Source organism: Staurois parvus, unplaced genomic scaffold (genome assembly GCF_062004578.1).
Source record: "Staurois parvus isolate SC_StPar_1 unplaced genomic scaffold, SC_StPar_1.0 ptg000517l, whole genome shotgun sequence".
Taxonomy (NCBI): domain Eukaryota; kingdom Metazoa; phylum Chordata; class Amphibia; order Anura; family Ranidae; genus Staurois; species Staurois parvus.
In genome coordinates, this window is record NW_028318313.1 from 744,843 (window position 1) to 772,202 (window position 27,360).

Here is a 27,360-nt window from a genome sequence, read left to right on the forward strand (position 1 = left end):
CTGACATGTGATGGATGTATGGCCGGCTGGGTCACACTCACACAAACACAAGACATCAGAATCAGTCATTACTTACCTCTGCAGGCACAGCTGCGCCTGTTCTGATGAATGGGAAGAGAAGGACTGGAACTCCACAGTGATCAGCAGCCGCCAGCTTGCTTGCAGTAAGGGACAGAGTCTGAGAGGAACACTGGAAGGAGTAGCAGCTCAGCTGCTACACTGGCCCCAGACACCCAGCATCTTCCTCTGTCCTTTCTTTCTCCCCTCTGCTGCCCCTCCTCTCAGCTGAAGTATTATTCATGACGTGGTGGTATACCACACAAAGAGTGTTGGCCTGTGCTGCACCCAGGTACCCCTAGGTGGCAGTGCACCCTAGGCGGCCGCCTGGTTTGCCTAGTGGAAGCACTGGCCCTGCCTACGCCTTCTCTACAGCTTGGAAATCTTTTTTCATCTATTTTAGTATAAAAGTCATCACTCCACATCATTGACATGAAATAAAACAAGACATGTTTCTTGTTAAGAATAAATCTGTATTTTTACAATTTGTACATTTTAATATCACACATACAAAAATTTAAATACCTTTGGAAGCAGTAAAATTACATAATCTGCTTGCTTACATAAAAATGACAAGATGCATTGGCACAAAAATAATCCACATTCAAAAGATCCTTTTTAATACACAAAAACATAAATAAATCATAGGCACTATTTATCATATCCACACTTCTCTCAAAAACATCTTTAAGTATAGAAGGTCAATCCCATTCCTGATACAGTAAAATAGAACAGGAAGGTCTTCTTTCAAATGTTTATGAATAGAGGTACCAAAAACGTAGGCATGTCAAATTAAAGCACATCTGCACACAGTGGATAAACACTGTTTCAAATAAAGAGACAGCTATGTTAAGGGGATGTTATGTCAATGGTAAACAATTGGTTTCCTTGAATGACTAGGCCTGAATTAAACTTGCTTGGTTATGTCCTTCACGAGCACCACTGATGACTAAGCCCTTACACCAATATACCTCCCTTAGCCACGATTCTTCCTTCAATATGAAATCCTAGGTACACTCAAGCCTAATGTAGCTTTTCTGAATTACAGCTTAAAGTGGTTTTAAGGGCTCAAGGTTTTGTTTACCTCCATCCATTTAATATCACTTTAAGCAGAGGACATATCATGGGGTATGGCAGGGGTTGACACCTTGGCAGCCAGGGTCCCAGAGTCAGAGGTTGAAGGCTATGCCTTTGGCTTTGTTCCCATACAAAGTGGAGGCACAGTTTTGTAGTTTAGCCAGAACGGCAGAGGATGTGGTCTGTGAATTTACTAAAGGCCAACATCAAGTGCATCAATACTGCTGTGATATTGCAGGTTTCTAGAGAGCAGGTATGTTGTGTTGAATATTTCATAGCCACAGAACATTGGCACCACCACCATGCTTAGGTGACAGGTTCATTTTATCTTTTCATCTTGCAATACCTTTTCTAAACCGGTTAATTCTTCTACATGTGCTTGGTCTTTACTAACCAACTTTTAGAGAACACAATAGAGTCACTTCCTTGTCTGCCTACAGCAGCCAGTCAGATCTGTGGTTCTGTCAGTCTGGCAACAAACTGAACGAAGTTCAAATCTTATTGGTTGAAAGGATTTCTGCATATCCCTGTTCGTTAGACTATTATTTTATGAATCCCATAGTAAAACCAAGGCAGATCAAAGGAACCCTAAACCCCAACTGAATAGCAAATTGGCTGCTCACGTCTAGTTCTAAACAACACACATATATGGCACACTAGTGGCAAAGGGATATAAAATTACATACCCAAGCAAGCTGAAGACAAGAGCAGAATCTGTATTGTGTGAAATACTGTGCCACTGGAGGTCCATTCAAATCTTCACACTGCATTAACGTGAAGATCTTAATACGTTTTAATGCACGTTTTAATGCACATGTGTTGTGCTATTTATTTAGAATGGTATTTCAACACATTGTTAGAGTTATGTGCAGGGTACCTGCACTGCACCACAACACTTATGTACGTTGCGTAAAAAAGAAAAAAGTCCAATGGTAATGCATTGCGTTATAGTGAATGGGCCCTTAAAGCAAACCATTCCTGAAAGAAACGTGGGGATACTTTGCTGACCTTCTTCTGAAATATGCTAGCTGTATGGTTATTATACTGAGTCACAGACCTGGAAGTATGCAGATCATAAAGTGAAAAGCCCTTAGTTACATACTTGCTCAGAGCTAGTGGCTCAAAGAGTCAACAGTGATAGCCAAGAAAAAAGCATTTTCAGAATGATTAATAGCAATGGCAGCCTCCATGATTCTTTTTTGAATTTCTACCTGCTTAAGCACTGCAAGCTTATGGAACACACAGATCCATTCTTCCAGCAACAATTACAGATATAAGTATGGGTATAATAATATAGTTTGGGTCCTGTGAAACAGAATTTAAAATGTGACACTAAACAATATCCTTATTCTCCAAAAATCACCTGTACACATCCACTAGTGTGTCTATAATCCATTTTTCATGAAATTGTGTTTTTTTTTTGCCTCCTTGTAATGTCCTCTATGAGCTCCTGAACCTCACTTTGCCCCCTTCATTTTAACACGCAGTGCGTGTGAGCTGTGGTCTTGTGCATAGCTATAAGCAAACAACAATCCCTACTCTATCTCAGAAGCAAGCATGAGAGGGCGGCCATGCTCGTACCTTACAGTGGGAGACCGTGGAGAATGAACATAGCCACCCTCAAAAAAAAAAAAAAAAAAAAAAAGAATTTGGCGCTGAGAGCAATAGAAGTTAAGAAGCCCTAATTGAATAGAATATATTTTTAAGGAAGAGTTTAGTGTCCCTTTAACCATTAAATGGTAACACTTACATACAAATGTTCTTGTGTATTATGAAGAGGTTGATCTCTGGCTGGCACAGTAAGCCCCCTTCACACTGCTTTGACTTATTACAAAGTTGCATGACAAGTAAACACATTCATTTCAATGGGTGCCATCTTAATCAATACAACTCAAGTTGCATGGAAAAAAAAAAAAAAAAAAGAATGCTCTGCACTACTTTTCTCCAACTTTGGTGCGACTTGAGTGCCATAGATAGCCATTTTAAATCTCAAAAGTCACAAGGAAGTTGAAGGCAAGTCGCACCACTTTGGGGGCAGCAGTGTGAACAAAGCCGTAGTCTTGGTTTAGGAAAGAAATTAGGTAAGTGAGGATTCCAAGCTGTTTGTAACACCAAAATATATTGTAACAATTTTTTAGATACATGTAATCATTTTGCCTTAAGGCCATGTTTTGCTTTACATGATTTTCTGAACATCTCCCACTATTCATTGGAAACATCAAACCATAGCAGTTCACAAACTGAAAGGCTGAAAGAATGCTAGGCCGAATTTGGCTCTACTGTCTTTTTTTTTTTTCTTTAAATAATTTTAAAACCCAAATGTGGTAATAGTACAAACTTGATGGAAACATTTGTAAAGCCTGGTCTCTGCCACAATGCAACAGACCCATGGTTTTAGGCATGATGTGTTTGGCTAGCCCATGTAACTTGATTGAGAAGTACACATGCAGTGCACTAAAGAGTCCAAGTTGTGCTATATTTTCTACAGCTAGAAGTGTCTTCTGTAAATTTGAAAAGCAGCCTTCTGTGTTATTGATAGGGACAGAAACGTCTCTATGGTATAACATGCATTGCATTCCACTTGAAAGACGCATTTTCACAACACAATAAATAACTTATCTTACTTCAAACAAAACATATCTGATTTTTTGTAATTATGGGTGGCAAATGGTATTAGTTACCCCATAGCTTCTCGTCTCTCTAGGAAGAACAAAGGCTGCCACTGTAGGAAAAAAAAAAACCTCTTTCTTTTAGTACATATTTAGTTTAAGTGCCCAAACAACAAGCTGCCTGCAGCAGAGTACCTGGCTCTGCAACACTTCTCATCTGCAGTTCCAATTCTTCACTTGCATACTTTGCATTGTAAATAAAAAAAAAAGTGAGAGATGGACCTGTGCTCAGACTAAGGGCATTAAACTATTTACATATTCCTAACACACAGTACAAAGCTTTAAAGCAAGCTCACAGCAGCCTGTCTTGTGACCAGTTTTCTAAAGTAATTTATTCTCAAAGATCTTCAAAGATTACAAGAAAGAGTGGGGATTCAGTTGGTTCGGAGCATCTGATGTTTGTTTACACAAGAAATTATGCATGCAGGATTTAATCTGGAAAAGAAATGTAAGATTTCAAGGCCTCCGTTTTGAAATGTAAAACTTAAATTGTTCCACAATGCCTATAGATAAAGAGGTGAACTGGGGCTTCTTTAAATTGGAAATGCACTCTCTCAATCAACATTGACTATTTTTAATCCTTATGCTGCTAACATTAGTAAACAGATAGGACAGTATATCATATTTACTCTTTTGAAACTTTTTTTTTTTTACATTTCTTTAGTTACTTCCTGTTTCCATGCCTAGAAAAATAGGAGTCTTCAGAGGGGAGGAAGGTTTTTCTCAGCTAAGCATACCCTCCAGTATGCATGCCTCAGCTAAGGGCAGATGGATTCCAGGAGGTAAATACTACATGAATCATCTGCCCTTACTCCAGATGACCACGAACAGAAATGCTCTGCTGGTGTTTTTCAAAGTGATTTCTAAGCAAAATAAAGCATTTGCTTTTAATATTAAAAATGAATTGAATAGCGCTTTTGGTTTGTGGTTCTAAGATACAGTGTAGTTCCACTTTAAAGTGTTTTACTGCTGGTTCAGAATATGTATATATTTTAGTTTGTATAATCTGGGCACAGGTTCTTTTTTTAAGAAGTTAGGACCAAGCACTCATATCAACCCAAAACTAAATATCAGTTTACAAGGGATGACACTATAATGCAGCAGTTTGTATTGTAAATGATTTCAGAGCAAAGAGGAACACACTTTCAGGTCCCTTGCTGTTTTCTCTGATTGCTACTGATTGAAGTAATAGAAAACTGATGAATGAGCCACAGGCTCATCACATAACAATATGGTAATGATTAAACGTGCAACAATTAGCCAATGGATCCAGCCATTTTTCATACAAAACCAAAGCCCAAGATTTCACCTCACTGTGAACTATAAAATCACTTTAATCCTGGGATAACATCAACTACTGGACAATATGTCTGCCTCCAGGCTGGAGAAAGGGGCACCAAAATATAGTCACTTACATGTCCTGTTACTGCACATATTGAAAGCAGGCAATAGCCCACTGTCCCATAGACCCTGAGGATCAGGCAGCAATCAGAGCAACTTCCCATGAACAGGAATAGGCATAGATGGATAGAAATTCAGCCGATTACTTCTAAACCGGGGAATCTCGATCCTCGCATGGCCAGCTTTAGTTCCTAGGCTGAAAGTCTTGGCTTTGTTGTATGATAATCACGGGAGTGTAAACCTTACAGTACAAGTACTTATGCTCAAATGAAGAAAAAAAAATGGAAGTCATGTCTGCAAAGCAACGATCAATGTATCTGATTCAAATGCTTCTGATCAAAGTTATAATAACTACATTGGTTGGGTGGTGCAGAAAGCAGACTTGTGGAAAGACGCAAGGGCTCATGTCTCTATAGCATTTTCTATTTTGCTGGCACAGAAGACAAAATCACAGGCATATAGGCATCCCCCTATGTATGTCAATATTGTACATTTTTTGATTGTCTACAACAGGGATGTCAAACCCAATTTCATCGTAGGCCACATCAGTATCATGGTTGCTCTTAAAGGGCTAGTTGTATGGAATATAATAGGTGTCAAGAGCACCGCACCCCCACTTATTTCAGATGTCAATAGTCCCCCACCCTACCTTACATCACAATGCACCCCCATGCCTGGTGCTGCTGGTGGCAAGAAGCTGGGAAGCAGATTGTGCAGGACCAGAGGAGGGCTAGAGTCAGCTGCTGGAGTCTGCTGAATTCTGAGACCAGGGGAGGCAGAGATAAGCAGGTGCTGCCGATGCACAGAGAGGCGCAGGATCTAATGGAGGTCTGTTCTCTCTGCTGCCGACTGCTGAGACAAGGTGGGAGTAGAGATGAGGGGGGTGCCTCATCTCCACTCCCAAGAGGAGGTGCAAGGGCCACATTAAACAGCCTAGCAGGCTGGATTCGGCCCACGGGCCTTGTGTTTGACACATGTGGTCTACATCATCATAGAACATGGTCACAAATTTGGCAATAGAGACTGAACATTCATTGCAATAAAAAGAAAAATGCATTAGCAGATGTTCCATTCAGTGGCAAGAATTTGGCCCTGGACCCTCCTGCTAACCCAACTGCTCCTTTAATATGATCAATGACCTATAAGAAGATGGTGCCACACCAAACTCTTTCAGGAAAATTTGCAAATAACTCCAACTACTTATATATTTGAAAATACAGATTGCACTGAAGATTGTCTTGGCTTATACTTTTTCTCAGCATATGCTCAGCTTCAACACTTTTATACACACACACATACATATATACACATATATATATATATATATATATATATACATATACACACACACATATACATACACACACACGTACATATTATGCACTTTCCACTATAGGGAGGCTGCAGAAGTGTTGTATAGAAGTATATGTAATATCATGTAGAATCATCATGTTAGATACTGGACTAGACTCCAGGTATTGGAAAGTCACAGTCAGGTGACTGCCACTTTCATATACAAGGGTCACACATTCTCCTATGAAGAGATCTATTGTCATGACGTTTATGCAGCAAATCTCTTTACTGTGCCGTTTCAAGCTGTCACTTTCATTACTTTCCAATTGCATTCCAACATCACTAAACTAATTGTGAATTAGTCTAAATGAGGGTGCTGCCAAAGTAAGAACATGTCACACAATGTCTGCCTCATTACTTTCCAACCAAAAATGTAATTATTATTTTTAGCAGAAGTCGTATTTAAGTTGATGTATACTGCAAGCAAATGTAAAGCAAAATTGGATAAAATGTTTAGCAGAAGAAATGTACTTACTTGAAGAGGCCTTATATAAAAAAAAAGGTATATGGCGATAGGTCCACTCTGTGAATAGAACAAGTGTGCACAAATGCATATAATGGGACTCAGTACAATGATTGTATGGTATGTGGTAACATTCCACAATAGACTGTAAACAGGTCAATAATGACAAATGCTGGCATATATCATGTTAAATATAGGATATGTAAGGCAAAGTACATTAACTGCAATACTGAAAGGCGCCCAAGAGGAAAAATGTTATTTACATCTTAAATACATATGTAATGTAAAATGCTAAAAAAAAAACCCATAAGATAACGGTTTGCAGAGAACATGCAGGAGCGTGTCAATTTAACCTCATCAGCACAGGAAGTCATTTTAAAGTTATAGCACAAACGGCTGTCAGGATACTTGGCGCACAAGGATTCACTCCACATGGTATCTGAAAGTGAAAGGTATAAGATCTTGCTCACATGGGATTCAGCTTGTATAAGAGCAGGGAGTACAGAAGATTTTTCAAAGCAGTTGTAGATCTGTTGCCAAACTTTGTTGAAGCCTTTAATATACAATGCAGCTCCAGTTTTGGAATGTTACCCACTTGTAGTAGCCTGTATATGTGCTTTCATTACAAGGCCAGTTTTCCGTTTTCAGGGCTTTAATGGTTTGACTGACAATTACTCGGTTGTGCAACAATGCATCCAAATGAATTTCATATAATTGTGTTTGATGCCTTTTCTTTTAACACAATTTTTTGCAAATGAAGAAACATGCTGATATTTAGGTGGTTAAAATATGGAACTTGTTAATGGTGTACTAGATAGTGTGCATCATTAATTTATACAGGTGATACACAGAGGGAGGTGATAGTGAAGGAGATAATATAGAGGTCCACCCACAATCAAATGAATTAAAACCCCACCTTGCTTCTGCTGTTGTCTATGATCCCTTAACTCATTACATTCTCCTTCTTCCATTGTGAGAGAAAGAGGAAGGCTCCCAAATGTAAACAGTAGAAGTGTTTACATTTGTGACCACTGCAATTGGTGATCACAAGGCACACAGTCCATCCTGATTGGCTCTGTGCATTCTTCCAATGATCTGAGCCATTTGACAGCACACAAGTAGTAAGCATATCGCTATTTTAAAACGGTGCCCCACAAATGAATGTCACTGCGGTTTACGAACATTTGGCAGAAATAAAGTGGTTAAATACAGAGCTTGATGAAAGTTCTGATTATCACTTTGAACAATTTAGCAGACCTCAGTAAGCTTTGATACTACGTAAATCTTGGTAAAAGCCTGCTAGCAGGTTTCTTAAAGGAGAAGTATGGGGTTTAAAAAACAAAACAGTTACACTCACCTAGGTGGATGCAGCATTGATCTGTCCCCTGCTGTTTCTAGGACTGAGAACTGAGCGATCAAAGACCACTGACCGCTTGGTTCTCAGTATTCAGCAAGCAGTCAGTCATCAGCTCTCACTGGAGCACCAGGCTGTGGAGGGGACGGAAGTGGCTGGTTTAGGCACTCAGCCGCTTGTTGAGAGGCTGAGTCAGCTTCTGGTCTAGACATCTGGGCGAATCCCGACTGTAAAGTCGGGTTCGATTCAGAGCTTGGACTGACTGACGTCTGTCAACAGCAGGCTAAAAAGGGGTCACAGGAGTGCACAACGAACTGAACTCCTGTAATGCAAAGGAGAAGTAGGGCCAAACAATCTTTAAATTAAAAATCAGCACTCCATTAAGATCTGTGAACAACCATAAAACTGAAACTAAAGAGCTCTTAAAAGGAGTCAAGAAAGTATGGTAAAAACTTTGCAGCACACACTGTTCTCATACAAGCTGAAGCCCATGTGAACTAGGTCCAGTGGGTTAAAAATCATATACTGTATGGATATCCACAATGTTTATCAATGGAAAAACTGCATAATACCTCTGTGTATATCAAAAAATTTCTTTGAACCTTTTACAAATTGATCTGTGTATTTTATTCTCCATATACACAAGTCCACTTAAGTGTGAAATAAGTGCATAGGTCTCTGCCTGGACTCTCCTCATTTTAAAATTCTAGTGTAATAACTCTTCAACAGTGAACACCCATCTTATATATGCTCAGAATACAAGACAATGCTATGTAAAACTGTAGAGCCACTCACTGCCTCTCACGCAGATCAGCAGCATGCTGTAATCCCAGGTATACTGTACATTAAAATTCATGAATGTCTGTTTACTGGTTTCACATGATTAATGTCATGTCACTCACTTGCACATAAGTGTCTTATGTTGAAACCAAATGTACAAAATTGTCTCAAACATAAAACAATCCTAGAAGAGATATTCCAACCTTTCTAAATAAAACTGAAAATGTTTTACTGTATGAACTGAATTACTTGCCAGAGATTTCACAATTCTTACCAGACAGTGTATGACCCATCTCATGTCAACTTTCTACCTCCAGACCATTCATTGGAAAGATGGACAACATAATTGCAATACAAACTTACTGTCTAGTCAGTTGGCAGTTGACAAAGGTAGCGGTCCAGCTAAAAAGAACTGTAAACCCCTAGGCAGGTATAACATTTTGAGCATATAGTAAATACTTTACCCATGCAGTTAAATGTTGCTGTTATGCAAATGATTAAACTGCAGGATAACGGATTGCAAAAATAAGCACCTTGATTTTTTTGGAATAATGTAAAGATGTCAGAGACAACTTTGTCTACTTGTCTCAGTTAAATTGTGCTAATTATTAGACATATGCTTCCTCAGCAAGTTTCAAGCATGAGCCCCTGTGTATCTTCTAGGAAAGTAAGTGACAGTTCGTTCACTGCCAGAAGTTCAGTGAGAAGGTGACAGCTGGGAAAGGTTCAACAGCTATTACATAGAATAAAAGGCAACAAAATTTCTCTCTGTAAAAAAATCAGTCTTAAGAAAACACAGTCTACCAAATGATATACCCTTGTAGACCTTTGCAGTATTAGTGCTAATATGCATAATAAATTTTAAAGATATTATATATATATATTTCAGATATATGTAGAAAACGCTTGAGGAGTTGTTCTTTGGCATTAACCAGATATTCATCAAAAAGAAAAATTGTTTGCTACCCAAAGTTATTCATTTTGCAGTTAGTTGTTTACCAGGAAGCCAGATGATAATGCAGGGTTTCTGGATTACCAAGGGTTAAGATTACAGGCGACAAAAATAAATTATGAGAAATACCATGAAGGGGGGATTGATGACGAAAACATCTGATGGTCAGTGTCAATAAAGTGCTCCTTTTTGTAACCTCTCCCGTTTGTGCTAGATACGGACAGAGGACCCTGGGATCAAACAGCAAAATCCCAAATTGTCCCATCAGGATGGGCTGCTCTGTGGTCACAGTGTGGATGACAGAGTCCATTGAGCAGTCAAGCTTTAGGATTTCAGAGGGGTCAGTAGCAGCCTTCCTTCCAGCTGTCATCTTTCATTGAGCCGTAAGTCTTGGGAGCTGGCAATGATCTACAGGAAACACAATGAAGGTGAAGACATTAATGAGAAGGTAGTTTATTAGTCCTAATGTGCTCACATCTAACATTGCAATGTACAGATGGGCCCAAGCACCGGCACAGGAGACATGGGGCATGTTCTTCAGAAATTGCATATGCACTTTGAGGGTGATTAACTGTGCAGTGGAAGCTGCGATACCTTATGGCACCTATGTAGCCCAAAACAAAACCAGTAGTGATGGAATGCCCCCCAAACTTGTATCAGGTCAACATGTGAATAGACTGGTGCAAGACACACAGGATCGGCTTGCCAGGCTCTAGTAGACTAACAAAATGGTGGCTGTCTGAAAACGTACACAGACTCCCTGTTGCATAAAGGTGAATGAAATGGGTAAAAGATGGCTTCAGCTCATGTTTTCCATCTGTAGAGAATGCCTTAGATGAGTTTCACCCCTTTCGGAGATTAATCATCAAAACATCCATGAATAATCCCCAAAAAGGGTGAAAAGCAACTCAGAAATTCTCAACAGGTAGAGAACAGGGGCAGAATCCATCTGTTACCCATTTCATTCACATTTATGTAATAGGGAGTTGGTGCCTGTGTGCAGACAGCCACAATTTTGTTGAAGACTACTAGTCTATTCAGATGCTAATCTGACCGACACCATTTTGATGTCCCGGTTTTACTTTCAGATTATAGGTTTACTTTGTGTTCATTATACTTTGAGAAAATGAATGTATCATTTTTTCCATTCAGATTTTCAGATAAACATATAACAGAGATCTGCTTGATGTACATGTTATCAATATGTATTCATCCTTTGAAAAAGGTTATTTTCATTTGTAATAACATAGGTACATGAGGGAATACTTTTTTCTTACTGGATACTCAGGGTCTGCTTCCTGCTTTGCAGCACTACGCAATAGCTGTGTTTATTGCACCTTCTCAAAATGCAAGTCTATAGTCAGCTGACCGATTGCAAACAATACAAGAACTGTGTGCCTGATTTGTTACTTCAATAGGAAGATGCAAACACAGTAAATGGACTGAGCCACTGAAGGTGCCCCCTGCTGGCTAATCTGCAAATAAAGTATATCCTACAGCACAAAACATTTAACGTTTTGGATAATGTTGGGGAATGTGTGTGTGTGTGGGGGGTAGTTAGAATCTCATTCATGATTTTGATATTTATCCACACTGGAAAGATTCACCTGTTTTGTTTTCACCAAAACAGAATGCGATGGGAAATCAATATTTTTACAATTGTCACCAAAAGGTGAGACAATCCCCCCCGAAAAACCTTCCATTGGGGTTTACTGACATCTTAGCCTTTCATAAAATAAAAATATAAATAAAATTAATAAATGTATATCCCCAGTAATCCACCACATAAAATGCAAACAATGTGCATTTTTAATCACCGATATCCTAAATAATATATTATAAAACACTAAAAATAATGTGTACCAGCAGCCATGTACTCTAAATGATCCTCATACTAATCATAAAGCAATGTCTGAAATTGATCAGTGCTGTGCTAGTGTGTCTTTAAATACTATACCCCTATTCTCCCATATGACAAACAACTCTAAATACATGTATCATATATGTCTTCATATGGGACAATAGGGGTATAGTATTTAAAGGCAGACTAGCGCAGCACTGATCTTTTTAACACTTACATTTTACATATTTCACTCTAAAATGATCATGTACCATAACCCAGGTTGTATGTGGCTACTCGTTCTGCAAGGCCAAAATGAGCAAGTCTGTTCAAGAAAAAAAAAAATTCTGTTTCCAAGAATCTCTGGAACCTTTCCCTTGTTTTACTAAAAGGAAAAAATGACTATACATAAAATTAAATGTGATAAGAAGAGATAATGCACCGAAATTTTAATTTATCACCTAGTCAGTCTGGACTGATTTCAAAACCACCCACAAATAAAAGGGTCTCTAAGGTGATGGCATATTCTACTAGGAATCCTTCTACAATCTTCCTTCTAGCAGAAATCCAGGCAAACAACTAAATCTACAATTGAAATGCATATACAATTAGGTCCATATATATTTGGACACAGGCCAAATTTTAGTTTTTTTTCATGTATTTACAAAACCATATTCAAGCTATAGTTATATAATGGATATGGGCTGAAAGTGCACACTCTCAGGTTTAATTTGAGGGTATGTACATCCAAATTGGAGGAAGGGTTTAAAAATTACAGTTCTTAAGAGTAGCCATCGCCCCTTTTTCAAGGGACCAAAAGAAATTGGACAATTGAATTAAAAGCTGTTTCATGGCCAGGTGTGGGCTACTCCTTTGCTATTTCTTCATCAATTAAGCAAGTAAAAGGTCTGGAGTTGATTCAAAGTGTGGTAATTGCATTAGGAATCTATTGCTGTGAACCTACATCATGCGTTCAAAGGAGCTGTCCATACAAGTGAAACAGGCCATCGTAAGGCTTCAAAAATGAAACAAATCAATCAGAGAGATAGCAGAAACATGGGGAGTGGCCTAATCAACAGTTTGGTACATTCTGAGGAAAGAACAACGTACTAGTGAGCTTAGCAACATAAAAAGGCATGGACGTTCATGGAAGACAACAGTGTTGGATGATCGCGGAAACTCTCTTTGGTAAAGAAAAACCCATTCACAACATCCAGACAAGTGAAGGACACTCTCCAGGAGGTGGGCGTGTCATTGTTAAAGTCTACAATCAAGAGAAGACTTCACAAGAGCAAATACAGAGGGTTCACCACAAAGTGCAAACCATTCATAAGCCTGAAGAATAGAAAAGACAGATTAGACTTTGCCAAGAAACATCTAAAAAGCCCGACCAGTTCTGGAAAAGCATTCTTTGGACGGATAAAACTAAGATTAATCTATACCAGAATGACAGGAAGAAAAAAAAAGTGTAGAGAAGGCTTGGAACAGCTCATGATCCAAAGCACACGTCATCTGTAAAACATTGTGGAGGCAGTGTGGTGGCATGGGCATGCATGGCTTCCAGTGGCACTGGGTCATTGGTGTTTATTGATTATGTGAGAGAAGACAGAAGCAGCCGGATGAATACGATACGTCGTTCAGTACAGATGGACAATGATCCGAAACACACTGCAAAAGCACCCAGAGGTGGAATATTCTGCAATGGAATATTCTGCAATGGCCGAGTCAGTCACCTGACCTCAACCCAACTGAGCATGCATTTCACTTGCTGAAGGCAAAACTAAAGGCAGAAAGACCCACAAACAAACAACAACTGAAGACAGCTGCAGTTAGAGCCTGGCAAAGCATCAGAAAGGAGGAAACCCAGTCTTTAGTAATGTCCATGAGTTCCAGACTTCAGGCAGTCATTGCCAGTAAAGGATTCTCAACAAAATATTAAAAATTTGCATTTTATTTATGATTATATCCATTTGTCCAATTACATTTGAGCCCCTGAAAATGGAGAGACTGTGTATAAAAATGGTTGCAGTTCCTAAAATTTGTGCTTAATATTTATGTTCAACCCTTTGAATTAAAGCTGAAAGTCTACACTTTCATTTGGATTGTTTCGTTTTAATTTATTCTGTTGGCACACAGAGCCAAGAGTATGAAAATTGTGCCTGTCAAAATATATATGGACCTAACTGTAGGTGGATTGTTTTACCTGTTAACGCTTTCACTGACAGGCCACTTTTAAACTCAGGCGGCTGGACCATTTTTGCGATTTTTTCATTGTTTATTTTTACCTTACAGCTTTCTGAGTTTGTAAAAGACCCCCCAAATCATACATTTTCTGAAAGCATATGACCAGCAAAAGAAAGAAGGAGCTAATGATTTTTTTAGGCCCTGTGATATCTGCATAAATGTTTAGCAATTTGCGATTTTCACTAAAAATACACTAAAATCATTATTAGTGAATACATACAAGGCAAAGCTTGCAAAATTCCTGCTAAATAATAAAGCTAAAACTGTATTGAGCTAATAAATAACAAATATATCTGCAAAACTGTAAATAAAAACAATTTACTCAAAATCTGGAAGTTATCATTTTTCACTTACAACTTTCAGAGTTTGAAAAAGAACCCCGAAACCATACACTTTCTAAAAGCACATGACCTAGAACAAAAAAAAAAAAAAAATGTGCTACTGATTTTATTTAGGTCCCGCAATAGTTGCACAAAGGTTTAACAATTCGCTATTTTCACTAAAAATACACTAAAATTATTATTGAATACATACATGGCAAAACGTACAAAATTCATGCTAAGTTCCCACTAAATCTAAAAGCTAAAACTGTACCTGAGTTAATAACAAATTTTTTAATTTTAAATTGTGCCTTTTTGTTAAATGGTGAAAACTGAAGGTGAGCCAAATTGTAAATTATTATTATGATACAGTATTTATATAGCGCCAAAAGGTTTGCTCAGCGCTGTACATTATAGTGGGGGACAGAACATGAGACAATACAGTAACAAAAAACAATACACGAGGGGTTCGAGGGCCCTGCTCTTTCGAGCTTACAATCTAGGAGGGAGGGGATAGTGGTACAGGAGGAAGTGGCTGTGGGGGATGGAGTGGTAGGAGGAGATTGGCTGTTAGTGAGGGTGGGGTAGGCTTCCCTGAAGAGATGGGTTTTCAGGGTGCGCCTGAAGGTGAGGAGGGTAGGTGACAGTCTGATGGATTGGGGTAGTGAGTTCCAGAGGATGGGGGAAGTCCTGGAGAAGTCCTGCAGTCGGGCGTGGGAGGAGGAGACCAGGGAGCTAGAAAGTAGGAAGTCTTGTGAGGAGGGAAGAGTAAGGGTTGGGTGGTATTTGGGTATCAGGTCAGTGAGGAATTTTGGGGCAGCGTTATGAATGGCTTTGTATGTCAGTGTTAGTATTTTGAATTTAATGCGTTGGGCAATGACAGAGGGGGGTGACAGGGAATGACAGAGGGGGGTGGCAGAGGTGGAGCAGTTGGTAAGGTGGAGGAGTCTGGCCACTGAGTTCAGGATAGACTGAAGCGGGGATAGCCTGTGTTGGGGTAGGCCGGTGAGAAGGGAGTTGCAGTAGTCCAGACGTGAGATAATAAGGGAGTGAATGAGTTGTTTAGTAGTGTCTGGGGTTAGGAACGTTCGTATTTTGGAGATGTTGCGGTGGTGGAGCCTGCATGAGTTTGCCAAAGATTGAACATGGGGTTGGAAGGACAGGTTTGAATCTAGAGTGACACCAAGGACTTTTGCTTGCGGGGTGGGACTGATGGTGGCGTTGTTGGTCGTGATGGAGAGGATGGGGGGGGGGGGGGGGGTCGCGGGCTGCGGGGAAGATTAGGAGCTCGGTTTTGGAAAGGTTCAATTTGAGGAAATGGAGCGACATCCAGTCTGATACGTCGTTCAGTAGGTGGGCAATATGGGCGGAGACTGAAGGGGTGAGGTGATGGGTGGAGAGGTAAATTTGCGTGTCATCGGTGTAGAGGTGATAGTTGAAGCCGTGGGAGTGTATCAGTTTGCCGGGGGAGAAGGTGTAGATGGAGAAGAGAAGGGGCCCGAGGACCGAGCCTTGGGGGACTCCAACAGAGAGGAGGAGAGAGGGGGAGGTGGTAGCGTTATAGGTAACGCTGAAGGAGCGTTGGGATAAATAGGAGGAGAGCCAGGAGAGAGCAGAGTCTCTCATGCCAAGGGAGTGTAGTTTATTGAGGAGGGGGTGGTCAACTGTGTAGAAGGCCGCGGAAAGGTCGAGGAGTAGGAGGACTGAGTAGTGGCCATTAGCTTTGGCGGTTAGCAGGTCATTAGTGATTTTGAGTAGGGCGGTTTCGGTGGAGTGTAGGGGACGGAAGGCAGACTGTAGTGGATCGAGGAGGTTGTCAGCGAGGTGGGAGCTTAGGCGATTGTAGACTAAGCGCTCAAGGAGCTTGGATGTAAATGGCAGCAAGGAGATGGGTCTAAGGTTGTTCAGGTCAAAGGGGTCCAAGGAGGGTTTTTTGAGTATGGGGGTGATGTGCGCGTGCTTTAGGGGGGAGGGGAATGCGCCAGTAGAGAGAGAGAGATTGAAGATGTGGGTGAGGGAGCGTAGGTTGGAGGAGGAGAGTGACCGGAGGAGTTTTGTGGGGACAGGGTCAAGCGGGGAAGTGGTGAGGCGGGCTTCTGAGAAGACCTTAGTGACCTTCTCAGTGGTAGCAAGGCTGAAGGAGAGGAGTGTTGGGGAGGTTATAATGTGCGGGGTGTTAGATGTGGTGGGGGGCAGGGCAGTTGCGAGGTCAGAGGAGGGGAGAGTTGATGGGGTTATAGTGGAAGGGAGGCTAGGTGGGGAGGTAGATTGAGCATTGGCGATGTCCTTACGGACTGCATCGATCTTATTTTGGAAGTGATTGGCAATCTCGTGGGCGGTGAGTGAGGTACTGGGTGGAGTTGGGGGGGGGGGGGGGGGGAGAGAGTAGGGAGTTGAAAGTGGAGAAGAGCCGGCGAGGACAGGTGGAGAGGGTGTTGATGATGGTTACGAAGTAGGCTTGTTTGGCGGCATAGAGGGAGGAGGTGTAGGTGAGGAAGGTGGATTTGTAAAGGGAGAACGCTCGGGGGGATCTGGTTTTGTGCCATAATCGCTCCAGTGCGCGACTGCATCGTTTAAGATTTTTAGTGTGGTCCTTCTGCCAGCGTTGAAGCGGTCGGGGTCTAATGCTACATGTGGTTAGGGGTGCTAAGGAGTCTAAGGCAGTTGACAGCGAGTCGTTAAACGCAGCAGAGGCCAGGTCAGGGCATGACAGTGGAAGGATACTGTCGTACAGATGGCCAGCTGCAGAGTGGAGAGGGGCCGGGTTCAGGTTGCGGAGGTTACGGTTGATAATGGTTTAACACTGGGAAAAAACGAAGTCCAGGGTGTTCCCGTCAGTGTGGGTGGAGGACTGTGTGCACTGTGTGAGTGTAAAAGAAGAGGTTAAGTGGAGGAGTTGGAATGTAGCCGGGTTGTTGACATTGATAGAAATATTAAAGTCTCCAAGGATGATGGTGGGTAGCTCAGAGGAGAGGAAGAAGGGTAGCCAGGCTGAAAAGTCATCGAGGAAGCGGGATACGGGATACGGGTCCAGGAAGCCGATAGATTACTGCAATCCTCAGAGGGGTGGGAGAGAAGAGCCGAATGCAGTGGGCCTCGAAGAAGAAGGATAGAGAGGGGGGGGTTTGGGAGGACCTGGAAGGTGCTCAGCAGTGACAAGAGCATGCCGACCCCACCACCTCTACGACCGCTCGGTCTGGGTGAATGGGACCAGACGAGACCTCCACAGGAGAGTGCCGCAGGGGAGGTGGAGTCAGTGGCTTGGATCCAGGTTTCAGTGACCGCTAGGAGGTTGAGGGAGTGGGAGATAATGAGGTCATGGATGGCGGTGAGCTTGTTGCAAACCGATCGGGCGTTCAGGAGTGCAACCGAGAGTGGAGGGGTGGATGCGGGGAGGAGGGGGACAGGTATAAGGTTGAGCGGGTTGCGGAGGTTTGTGGGAGTAGGAGGGTGCCTAGTGGGTGAGTGAGGTGGTGAGGGGCCAGGGTTCGGGGAGATATCCCCGGCGGTTAGAAGGGTGAGAAAGGTGGCATGGGAGTGGGATGTGCAAGAGCGTGTAGGTCTGTTAGTGGTGGTGTGTGGGTCAGTGGGAGAGTGGAGTATCAGGAGGAGGTGGTGAGAGCCGCAGAGGGGAGATGAAGTAGTGAGAGTCTGATGTAAAGTTGTTTTGGGGGAGTAGGGGGGTAGAGGGAGGAGATTTTGGGAACGGAGGAGAGGAGTACGAGGAGGAGGAGTACAGGTGGCATATTAGGAGGGTGAGAGGAGTGCTGGCCAATTGAGGGAGGTGAAAGGTTTCACATCAGGGCGTATAGATGCGGAGAGTTTGACAATAAAACCAGTTTACTCTAAAAATCTGGAGGTTATTTTTCACTTACAGCTTTCAGAATTTGTAAAAGACCCCCCAAACCATACATATTCTGAAAGAACATGACCTGTATAATATAAAAAAAAAGTGATACTGATTCTTCAAGCCCTGCAATAGTTGCGCAAATGTTTATAAACCATTTTCACAAAAAATACACTAAATTCATTATTTTTGTATACAAACACAACATAACTTACAAAATTCTACTAAGGCCTCATTCACATGGGGCATACTAAAGTGTATGCCCATAGAGGGCTGTGTATACCCACCCAGGTGTTCTCTGCATCCCTGTGCAGGCAGTCCCATTCATGTCAATTGGGATGCAGCGGCTGCACAGGCACAGCTGCTTCTTCCAAACTAACATCTGCGTGGGTGTGGACGCATGGCCCTGAATGCAGAAAGTGTGAGCTTAGGGTGTAGTCGATAGGGGCTGCTGGTGAGGATCAGGAAACTGAAGTGGCCATGAGCTTATAGCAGAGGAGGAATGTAGATCTGTACAGCATACAGACCTGGCCTGCTGAAAGCAGTACTGTAGGTACGTACATTGTACAGACCTTGCAGTGAAAAGGTTAAAAGATTTGAAAGTCTGCTCTGCAAGTCTTGTGATTCATCTAGCACACTGCACAGCTGGGAAGGTAGTATATGTTTCCTGTTTCAGCTATGAAGCATCTTTTGCTACTGCCCTGTTTCCAGCTAGCTCACTAGATACTAAATTGGCAAGAATACTTCTGTCCAGTGAACATCGAGTGACACAGTAAGCTGTAAAGCTAAATTAGGCAGCAGTGTACAGTGTGGATTTGATTTTCCTAACACACTAATTGCATCACTCCGCAATATAAATGAAGACTAGGTACAGCCACTGTAAATATACACCAATCAGCTATAACATTATGACCACCCACCATAAGCCGTTGAGGCATGGACTCCACCAGACCTCTGAAGGTATGCGGTGGTATCTGGCACCAAGCCATCAGTAGCAGATCCTTACAGTCCTATAAATTGTGAGGTGGAGCTTCCTTGAAACGGACTTGTTTTTCCATCATATCCCACAAATGCATAATTGGATTAAGATCTGGAATACTTGAAGTCAACACATCAAACTCCTCCTGGAAATCATCAGACCAGGCCATTTTCCTCCATTGCCCCATGGTCCAGTTCTGATGCTCACATGCCCATTGTAGTCGCCTTGGGCAAAGGTCAGCATGGACACTCTATGGCTGCACAGCCCCATAACCAACAAACTGTGATGCACTGTGTTCTGACACCTATCAGAACCATCATTAACTATTTCAGCAATGTGACCTACAGTAGCTCTTCGATTTGATCAGACTACATGGGCTACTTTTGGTTAGGTCCTGACCACTGAAGATCAGGAACCTCCCCCACGGGCTGCAGTTTTAGAGATACTTTGACCCAGTTATCTAGCCATTACAGCACATCAACTTCAGGGACAACATGTTCACTTGCTGCCTAATATATGCCACCCACTTTCATTGTAACGTGATAATCAGTGTTACACTATACCTGTCAGTGGTCATAATGTTTTCGCTGATTGGTGTATTTATCAACACATTTTGTTTCATAACAAAGTGATAGAAATACAATCTGAATGTGATTTTTAGTCAAAAAAGGTTTATTTAATAAAGCATAAACAGAATAATAAATAAGTGTAAGGGGAATTAACCTACAGCAGCCAGATTTTAGTTGCCTGAGATCACATGAAAGATAGATTCTCATTGGTTGCCAGAATTGCTGTGTTTTTTTTCAGTAACCTTTGCTTTACTTAGTAAACCTAACACTACGAAAGTGTCTTCTAACAGTTACCTGCGGACAGGCTGTGCAAGTTTGCTGCGAGGCACTGGTATACTTCCTCCTGAAGGTGTGCTAGGTCTGGGCAGTCCACTCCTCATTGGCGTGCTGGCTCGTCCAACGGGACTTGAAGAGCCAGACTGCTGGCTAGGAGGTGGCCCTGCTTGAGGGATGTTCTGTGCAACAGAGGTTGCTTCTTGTGCAAGTTGAGAACCATGATTAGACAAAGCCTTCATAGGCTGCCGTAATGCCAGTGGAGAGGGTGCTGCAGGGGAGCGGAACTTGCAAGGGGAAGGTACTGTCCAGGGAGAAAAAAAAAATGGTTAGTACAGCTTTTACACCAACTGTCAGCATTCTCTCCATTCTATGATCAGTAAAATCGCTTTCACAAACAAGCAGAGAAGAGTAGCTGTGAGAATCCAGAGTTGCATAGATTCATATTCTGCTTGGTAAATGTAATAAAATATTTGCAGAACAGATGGCAAATAAAACAAATCATGTGGTAAGACTGTCTTAAGGGCACTGAAGAAAAATGGTGAGGAACATGAAAACTGCAAATGTATCCTCATTCTACAGTCTCTTACTGATAATATGACAACACAGGCAACACTGATACGTCAATTCAGAATGCATGCTTCTACTCAGCACTTTTGTTTGCAACCACCTTAGAAGTATTCATCTCAAAACATGAACAGCCTGTATAAGTAACATTTAAGCCCAATTTCACCTTCAGGAAAAAAAATAATAAAGGCACATGATTTTGCAGGTAAAAAAAAATGTGCACTTATTTTTACTTTTTAAACTGCAGCCTGCAAAGCATTGCGGCCACGTCCAGTGGATTGTGGGTGCAATATCAGGCTCCTGCAGCCACTCAGTACAGCTCTCTGCCCATACTTCCATAGGGGAATCCCGTTACTGAGCTGCAGGAGTCAATTAACTACAAGCACGCTAATCAGCATGGTTGAAGTTAATTTAGAATGCAGGTGAACTACACTCCTGACTGCATTCAGGAGCTCATTCTCTCTTAACATTGACTCTCCTGGCTTAGGTAGTTAAAGTGGTTGTAAAGCCAGAAGGCTTTTTACCTTCCAGCGTTCTATGCATGAAGGTAAAGAAACTTTCTGCATCTAGTTTCCCCCCCAGCTCCCCCTTATTATTCTTACCCAAGCACCATCATGATCCAGCGATGTGCATGAGAGCCGAGGCTCCCTCCCCCTTTCTGACTCCTCACTGGCTCAGATACAGCAGCAGCAGCCATTGGCTCCTGCTGCTGTCAGTCACAGCTAGTGAAAAAGGAACAGGGATTGGGCCAAGCCATCCTCTGCGTGTGTTATGGACACAAAAGGCTGGCTCAGGAGTGAGCACGCATGGGTGATGGGGAGGAGCCAGGAGCGCTGGTGGGAGACCCTAGAAGAGGAGAATCGGGGCTGCTCTGTGCAAAAACTATTACACAGAGCAGGTAAGTATGACAGGTTTGTTATTTTAAAGAAAAAAAAACTGAATGCTTAGTATCACTTTAAACAAAGGGCAATCTTAAAAGTGCAGTGATACACTGTAGCCACAAAATATTCTTTGTCAGTATTTGGCCATCAGTAACGGGACATCCAATGATTGGCATTGCTCACTAGAGAGTTTGGTTATCAGTACTGCCATCCGCACTGCTAAAATGAATAAGGCAGTAAACCACAACACAGTTATAACAGCTATTCAAATTCATTGTTCTGCTCACTCTAAATTGACAAAATATAAGTGATAAAGGTTACTACAGGCTGCTAGAAATCATTCTTCATGGTATTAATAATAAGTCAGGAGGCAGGCTGCAGTGTACTCCCCTCCTAGAGGCCCTGACTATAAACATAAATGGGGTCAGGAAAGAAGAGATGGTCTACAGATCATTGGGTTTACTTAGTAGTTGGGTCTTTTCCACAGAAACTAAGCACAAACCAATATTCAGCCTTCTCAAAAAATGTACAAATAGAAGATATCTAATGGATTCTGTTAGGGTAGGAGATCAGTAGCTCTGGACTGTTTGTTGTAGAAATAAAGTTCTACTACTGGGGAGGGGCCTGTATTGACAGGCTTTTGTTTTTGTCAGAAAGGCACTGAATTCTCATACAACTCTATAGGAATACAATACCTGCTTGAAGCAATCAGATGTACAGTACCTGTTAATGTATTTTGAATGATCTCAGAAGTATCTCAAACCTTTGACATAAGCCCCAAGTCTGTCAACACAGGCCCCAAAGCAGTTTTATCTTCCAGGGGTCTGCGCAGCCCAATCAACTACACCCAAAGACCATGGGGGAATTTATTAAACTGGAACACACCAAATCTGGAGCACCTGTCTATAATAACCTGTCAGCTTTTAACTTCAGTCTGTTTATTTAGGCTTTGCATATAAAAGCTAAAAGCTGATTGGTTGCCATGTACAGCTGCTTCAGATTCTGGTTGGTCCAGGTTTAATAAATTCCTCTCGTCTTGACTTCGTGCTACACTGAACACATCTGTGAACATTGTAGTGTCTCAACATTACCTCCTTTAGGGCCTGCAACAACCTGTTTTGCTTTCTGGGTTGTACGTGGCATATTTATCTGCCTTTTTGATGCTGTAGGAACACAAGGAAATATTACATTTCTTTAAAAAAAAAAAAAAATAATATTTTGTGGAACATGGAGTTAATTAGGTGAGGATATTAAAGTGAGAATGCATAACATAAAATGTTATGATTCATAGTGGGTTGAGAAGCTGGTGAAGCCTAGAATAAAAAAGGGTGTGTATAGAAGCGTGGTGGAAATAATAGTTCAGGGTGAAAGCAGCTATTAAGGTTTGCCACTAATAAGTAGTATTAGGTAAATCTTTGAAATTTCAAATAACGAATGTCAATAAACAGACATCTAGTACATACAAATACATGGTCAGCTATTACCCAGACATCTGAAACATTTCTCCAAAAGCAGGAGAAAAATAGAAGAAAAAATGAGAAAGGAGAGCTGGGGAGAGCTCTGAATGGCATAGCAATTCCAAAAAAAGTGAAAGTGAAAAGGACCTGGCATACTGAGCGCCAATATACACTAATGGAAAAAGTGTCTGCATGGAGACGATATGTTCTCCACAAACTCTTCAAGCTAGGTTGTAGATCCCTTGTGTTTTCTGGCACCCTCCCCATTGTAAGTAATCTTCTTTCACTTGATTTCACCTGATCACCAAGATCATATCAATTTACAAGTTGCATCTCCCTTTTCTTGAAAACCAAACCCACAGGTGCTTATGGCAAAATGACCCCAAAGAGGGTACCCGTTGTTCTCTGCATCCCATAACTGAATGTTTGCTCTTGCCTTAGATTACCACACTTTGTCTCAAAATCTGCCAAGAACCTATTTTGGGTCTGGCCAAGGGAGTACAAGGGTAAGCTGCCTTCTGTCTGCCAAGTGGGTGGATTCTAAAGACCAGAAGATCTAGAAACTGATCTATGGAAGTGTCATGAAGCTAAAGAAAGATCAATGGAAGTTTAACTCACAGAGGTCAAAGGACTGTCATTATATATTTGTGTGTAGACTGGAACCAGGACTCATGCTACGCCTGTGCAGGAGAAGGCTGATTAGATCAAGTAATGTGTTGCCCTAAATAAATACCTGGAATTCTGATATTCATTGGTCAATTTATTCAGATGAATACGAATATATTGAAACATAAGACAGAAAAATAAAATTAAAAATTTGAATAAAAAAGTCTATCACAAATTAACCACTTGTCGACCAGTCACATACCGTATTTTTCGCTCCATAAGACGCACTTTTTTCCCCCAAAAAAAGGGAGGAAAGTGTCAGTGCGTCTTATGGAACGAATTTAAAGCGGCCGGTCTGGTATTTCTGCAGCCACCATGTCAGAATACCGGGCCGGCCACTCAGCTGTTCTCTCCTGCAGGGCCTTACCTGTTCCTCGCTCCAGCGCTGCACAGTCTTCCTGCGCTGGCTTCTGTGACAGCCGGGTGCCCACTGCGCATGTGCTGCGCTTTGTGAATGATCCGGTGTCTTCTGGGACACGACAGGTCCCAGAAGGCGCCGGGCCATTCACAAAGCGCAGCGCTTCTCGCGCATGCGCAGTGGGCACCCGGCTGTCACAGAAGCCAGCCCGGGAAGAAGAGCGAAGGACAACTCCGCGGAAGTGGGAGCGGGTACCTGTCAAATTCAGGTACCCGCTCCCCCTCACTCACCAAAGGTCAGCAGTCTCTGGTCATTCCCTGCACTGTCTGCAGTCTCTGGTCATTCCCTGCACTGTCTGCAGTCTCTGGTCATTCCCTGCACTGTCTGCAGTCTCTGGTCATTCCCTGCACTGTCTGCAGTCTCTGGTCATTCCCTGCACTGTCTGCAGTCTCTGGTCATTCCCTGCACTGTCTGCAGTCTCTGGTCATCTCCTGCACTGTCTGCAGTCTCTGGTCATCTCCTGCACTGTCTGCAGTCTCTGGTCATCTCCTGCACTGTCTGCAGTCTCTGGTCATCTCCTGCACTGTCTGCAGTCTCTGGTCATCTCCTGCACTGTCTGCAGTCTCTGGTCATCCCCTGCACTGTCTGCAGTCTCTGGTCATTCCCTGCACTGTTTGCAGTCTCTGGTCATTCCCTGCACTGTGTCCGCAGTCTCTGGTCATCTCCTGCACTGTGTCCGCAGTCTCTGGTCATCCCTGTACTTTGTCCGCAGTCTCTGGTCATCTCCTGCACTGTGTCCGCAGTCTCTGGTCATCTCCTGTACTGTGTCCGCAGTCTCTGGTCATCTCCTGTACTGTGTCCGCAGTCTCTGGTCATCTCCTGTATTGTGTCCGCAGTCTCTGGTCATCCCCTGTACTGTGCCTGCAGTCCATTGGTTCAGAATATTTTTTTTCTTGTTTTTCGCCTCAAAAACCTAGGTGCGTCTTATGGTCAGGTGCGTCTTATGGAGCGAAAAATACGGTACCTGGTACATCATTGAACTTCAAGTGGTTATACCGGGATGATGCCCGCATTGCAGGTATCATCCCAGTACTGTTTTTTTGCAGAGCCGACAGTCAAATTTCTTATAATAGCAATCGGAGCAGCTAACTAGCCACTCGATTACTATTACAAGCAGCGGGAAGGGAAGCCCCCTCCTTCTCATGGCTTTAACAGGATCTCAATTCTCTTTAAGAATCTCGATTGATCAGCCGGCACTACCACTGGCTGGTTATAAAGCCACATAAAGACCGGATTCGCTTTGTTCGGTTCTGTTAAATGGTAACCCAGAAGTGGTGACCTGACATCACTTCCGGTTCACGTGGAAATACAAGACTCCATTTTTAAAAAATAAAAGCATTCAATCACACTGATCTTGGTGTGATTGAATGCTTTTGAGGGCAGATGTGGGATTTGGGGTCTAATTGACCCCAGATCCCTCCATAAAGAGTACTTGAGACAGGCCTATTGCTGTCATAAGGGATGTTTACATTTTTTTTGTGACAGCAATTAAAGTGATCCAAAAAAAGGTATTTTTTTTAAAGCAACAGTGTAAAAAATAAATAAAAAAAATAAAATTTCAGTGTCCCCCCCCATGCTTGTGCACAAAGGTAATGCATGCATTGGTTCTGCATGCATGCAAACAACAATCGTCCCACACATGTGAGGTATCACCGTGAATGTCAAATCATGGGCAGTAATTCTACACCAATCCTCCTCTTTAAATCTAAAGTGGTAACCTGTAAAGACTTTTAAAGTGTCGCCTATGGATCAAAAAAGTTATGTTGTTTGCCACCATTGCTCGGACGTGCACAATTTTAAAGCATGACAGGTTTGGTAAATTTACTTGCCACAAAATCTTTTATATTTTACAAAAAAGTGGGTTATGTATTGTGTTTTTGCATTTGAAAAAGCACTGTGCGGCATAAAAAAATTGCAAAACCCACAAATTTATTCTCTAGGGCCGCTGCTTAAAAAAATATATGTTTGGGGGTTCTAAGAAATTTTCTAGCAAGATTGTCATGTGTAAACAAAAAGTGCCAAAAAGGCGAATACTACCTCACAGGCATAGCTTTTATTGCAAACATAACATAAACCAAGTACAAGTTGCACAAAGTTAACTATACCAGAGCCCTTCTCAGTTCAAATATCAGTGAGAAGCACAGAGGGGAGCAGACTGCATAACTGGGCACATGCACCACAGCAGCTGGCAGGCACACATGCACACCAAATAAGAACATTGCGCCGTAAGTCTAAAGTATACTATTTCATGTATTTTCACATGCAATAATAAAATAGATTTTCAGAAATACCATAAATGTAAAATATATGTTTATTTTTAACTAGAAAATGAAGGCAACAGCAATGGTGTATCTACAAAGCTATTTCAAATAAACCTGTGACACACAAGGCAAATCCGACTGCGCAAGCGATGAAAAATGCATGAGCAAAAGTTAATTTCAGTGGACACCTCATGTCAGATTGAGCAGTGGATCTAGAGATATGAGTGAATAGCAAGTCTACAGGATTCCAGTAAAATCTTAACTGGGTCTTGTCCCCTGCTGATAATCGCTACTGATTCTTTTTTGCCATGGTTGGCCTCACTGACCAATATGGATGCTCATGCAAGGGCAGATCCAAGCTCAGCTCATTTCTATCTTTAGATCTATGACCAAGTTGAATTGCCTAGCTTCATCCCAAGTTTAAGTGAAAATATGTCCCGTCAAATTTCATGGATAATATAGGACAGATTTAAATCTATTATCAGGTTTGGACTGCTATTGCTATCTGGGGCTCTGTTAGAAAGATATTTCCTCAATTACCCTCCTGGTAACAAGTTACACTGGAAGCAGGGAAAATCTGGAACACGAAAAAAATACAAAAGAATAAAGAAGCTTTTTTTTTTTTTTTTTTTTAACTAGTAAAGAAGTTTAGAACCCAAAGCTTTTTTTAAGCGGTCTATGTCACTGTTGCAGATTTTCCCTCACTTTCAGTATGGTGAAACTGTTGTCACCAGGACTGTAAATAAGGCAAAGATCTATCAGTGCCCCAAAAAGAAATAAAAAATAAAATAAAAAATACTTGTTAGACATACACTTGCAAAAGAGTTACAGGTGAAATAAAAGAATGGTACTTTATTCACGACAAAATCTTACTCGCCATGAGGGAACATCAAGGTAGATCAACATCTGCTCCATTGCCGCCCTAAACTAAC

The 27,360-nt window shown here is 41.8% G+C and overlaps 1 protein-coding gene across 1 annotated transcript in view; it reads right to left on the bottom strand.

Annotated features, from left to right (window-relative positions):
* Positions 1 to 509: 509 nt before the first annotated feature.
* SLAIN2 (SLAIN family member 2) overlaps positions 510 to 27,360 on the bottom strand; it is a 91,213-nt gene continuing 64,362 nt past the window's right edge. The window contains exons 7-8 of the mRNA XM_089690116.1: positions 20,200 to 20,482; positions 510 to 10,514 (exon numbers count right to left, since the gene is read on the bottom strand). Of these exons, the coding sequence (XP_089546242.1) occupies positions 10,448 to 10,514; positions 20,200 to 20,482 (350 nt within the window). The 3' untranslated portion in view covers positions 510 to 10,447. The remainder of the gene's footprint in view (positions 10,515 to 20,199; positions 20,483 to 27,360) is intronic.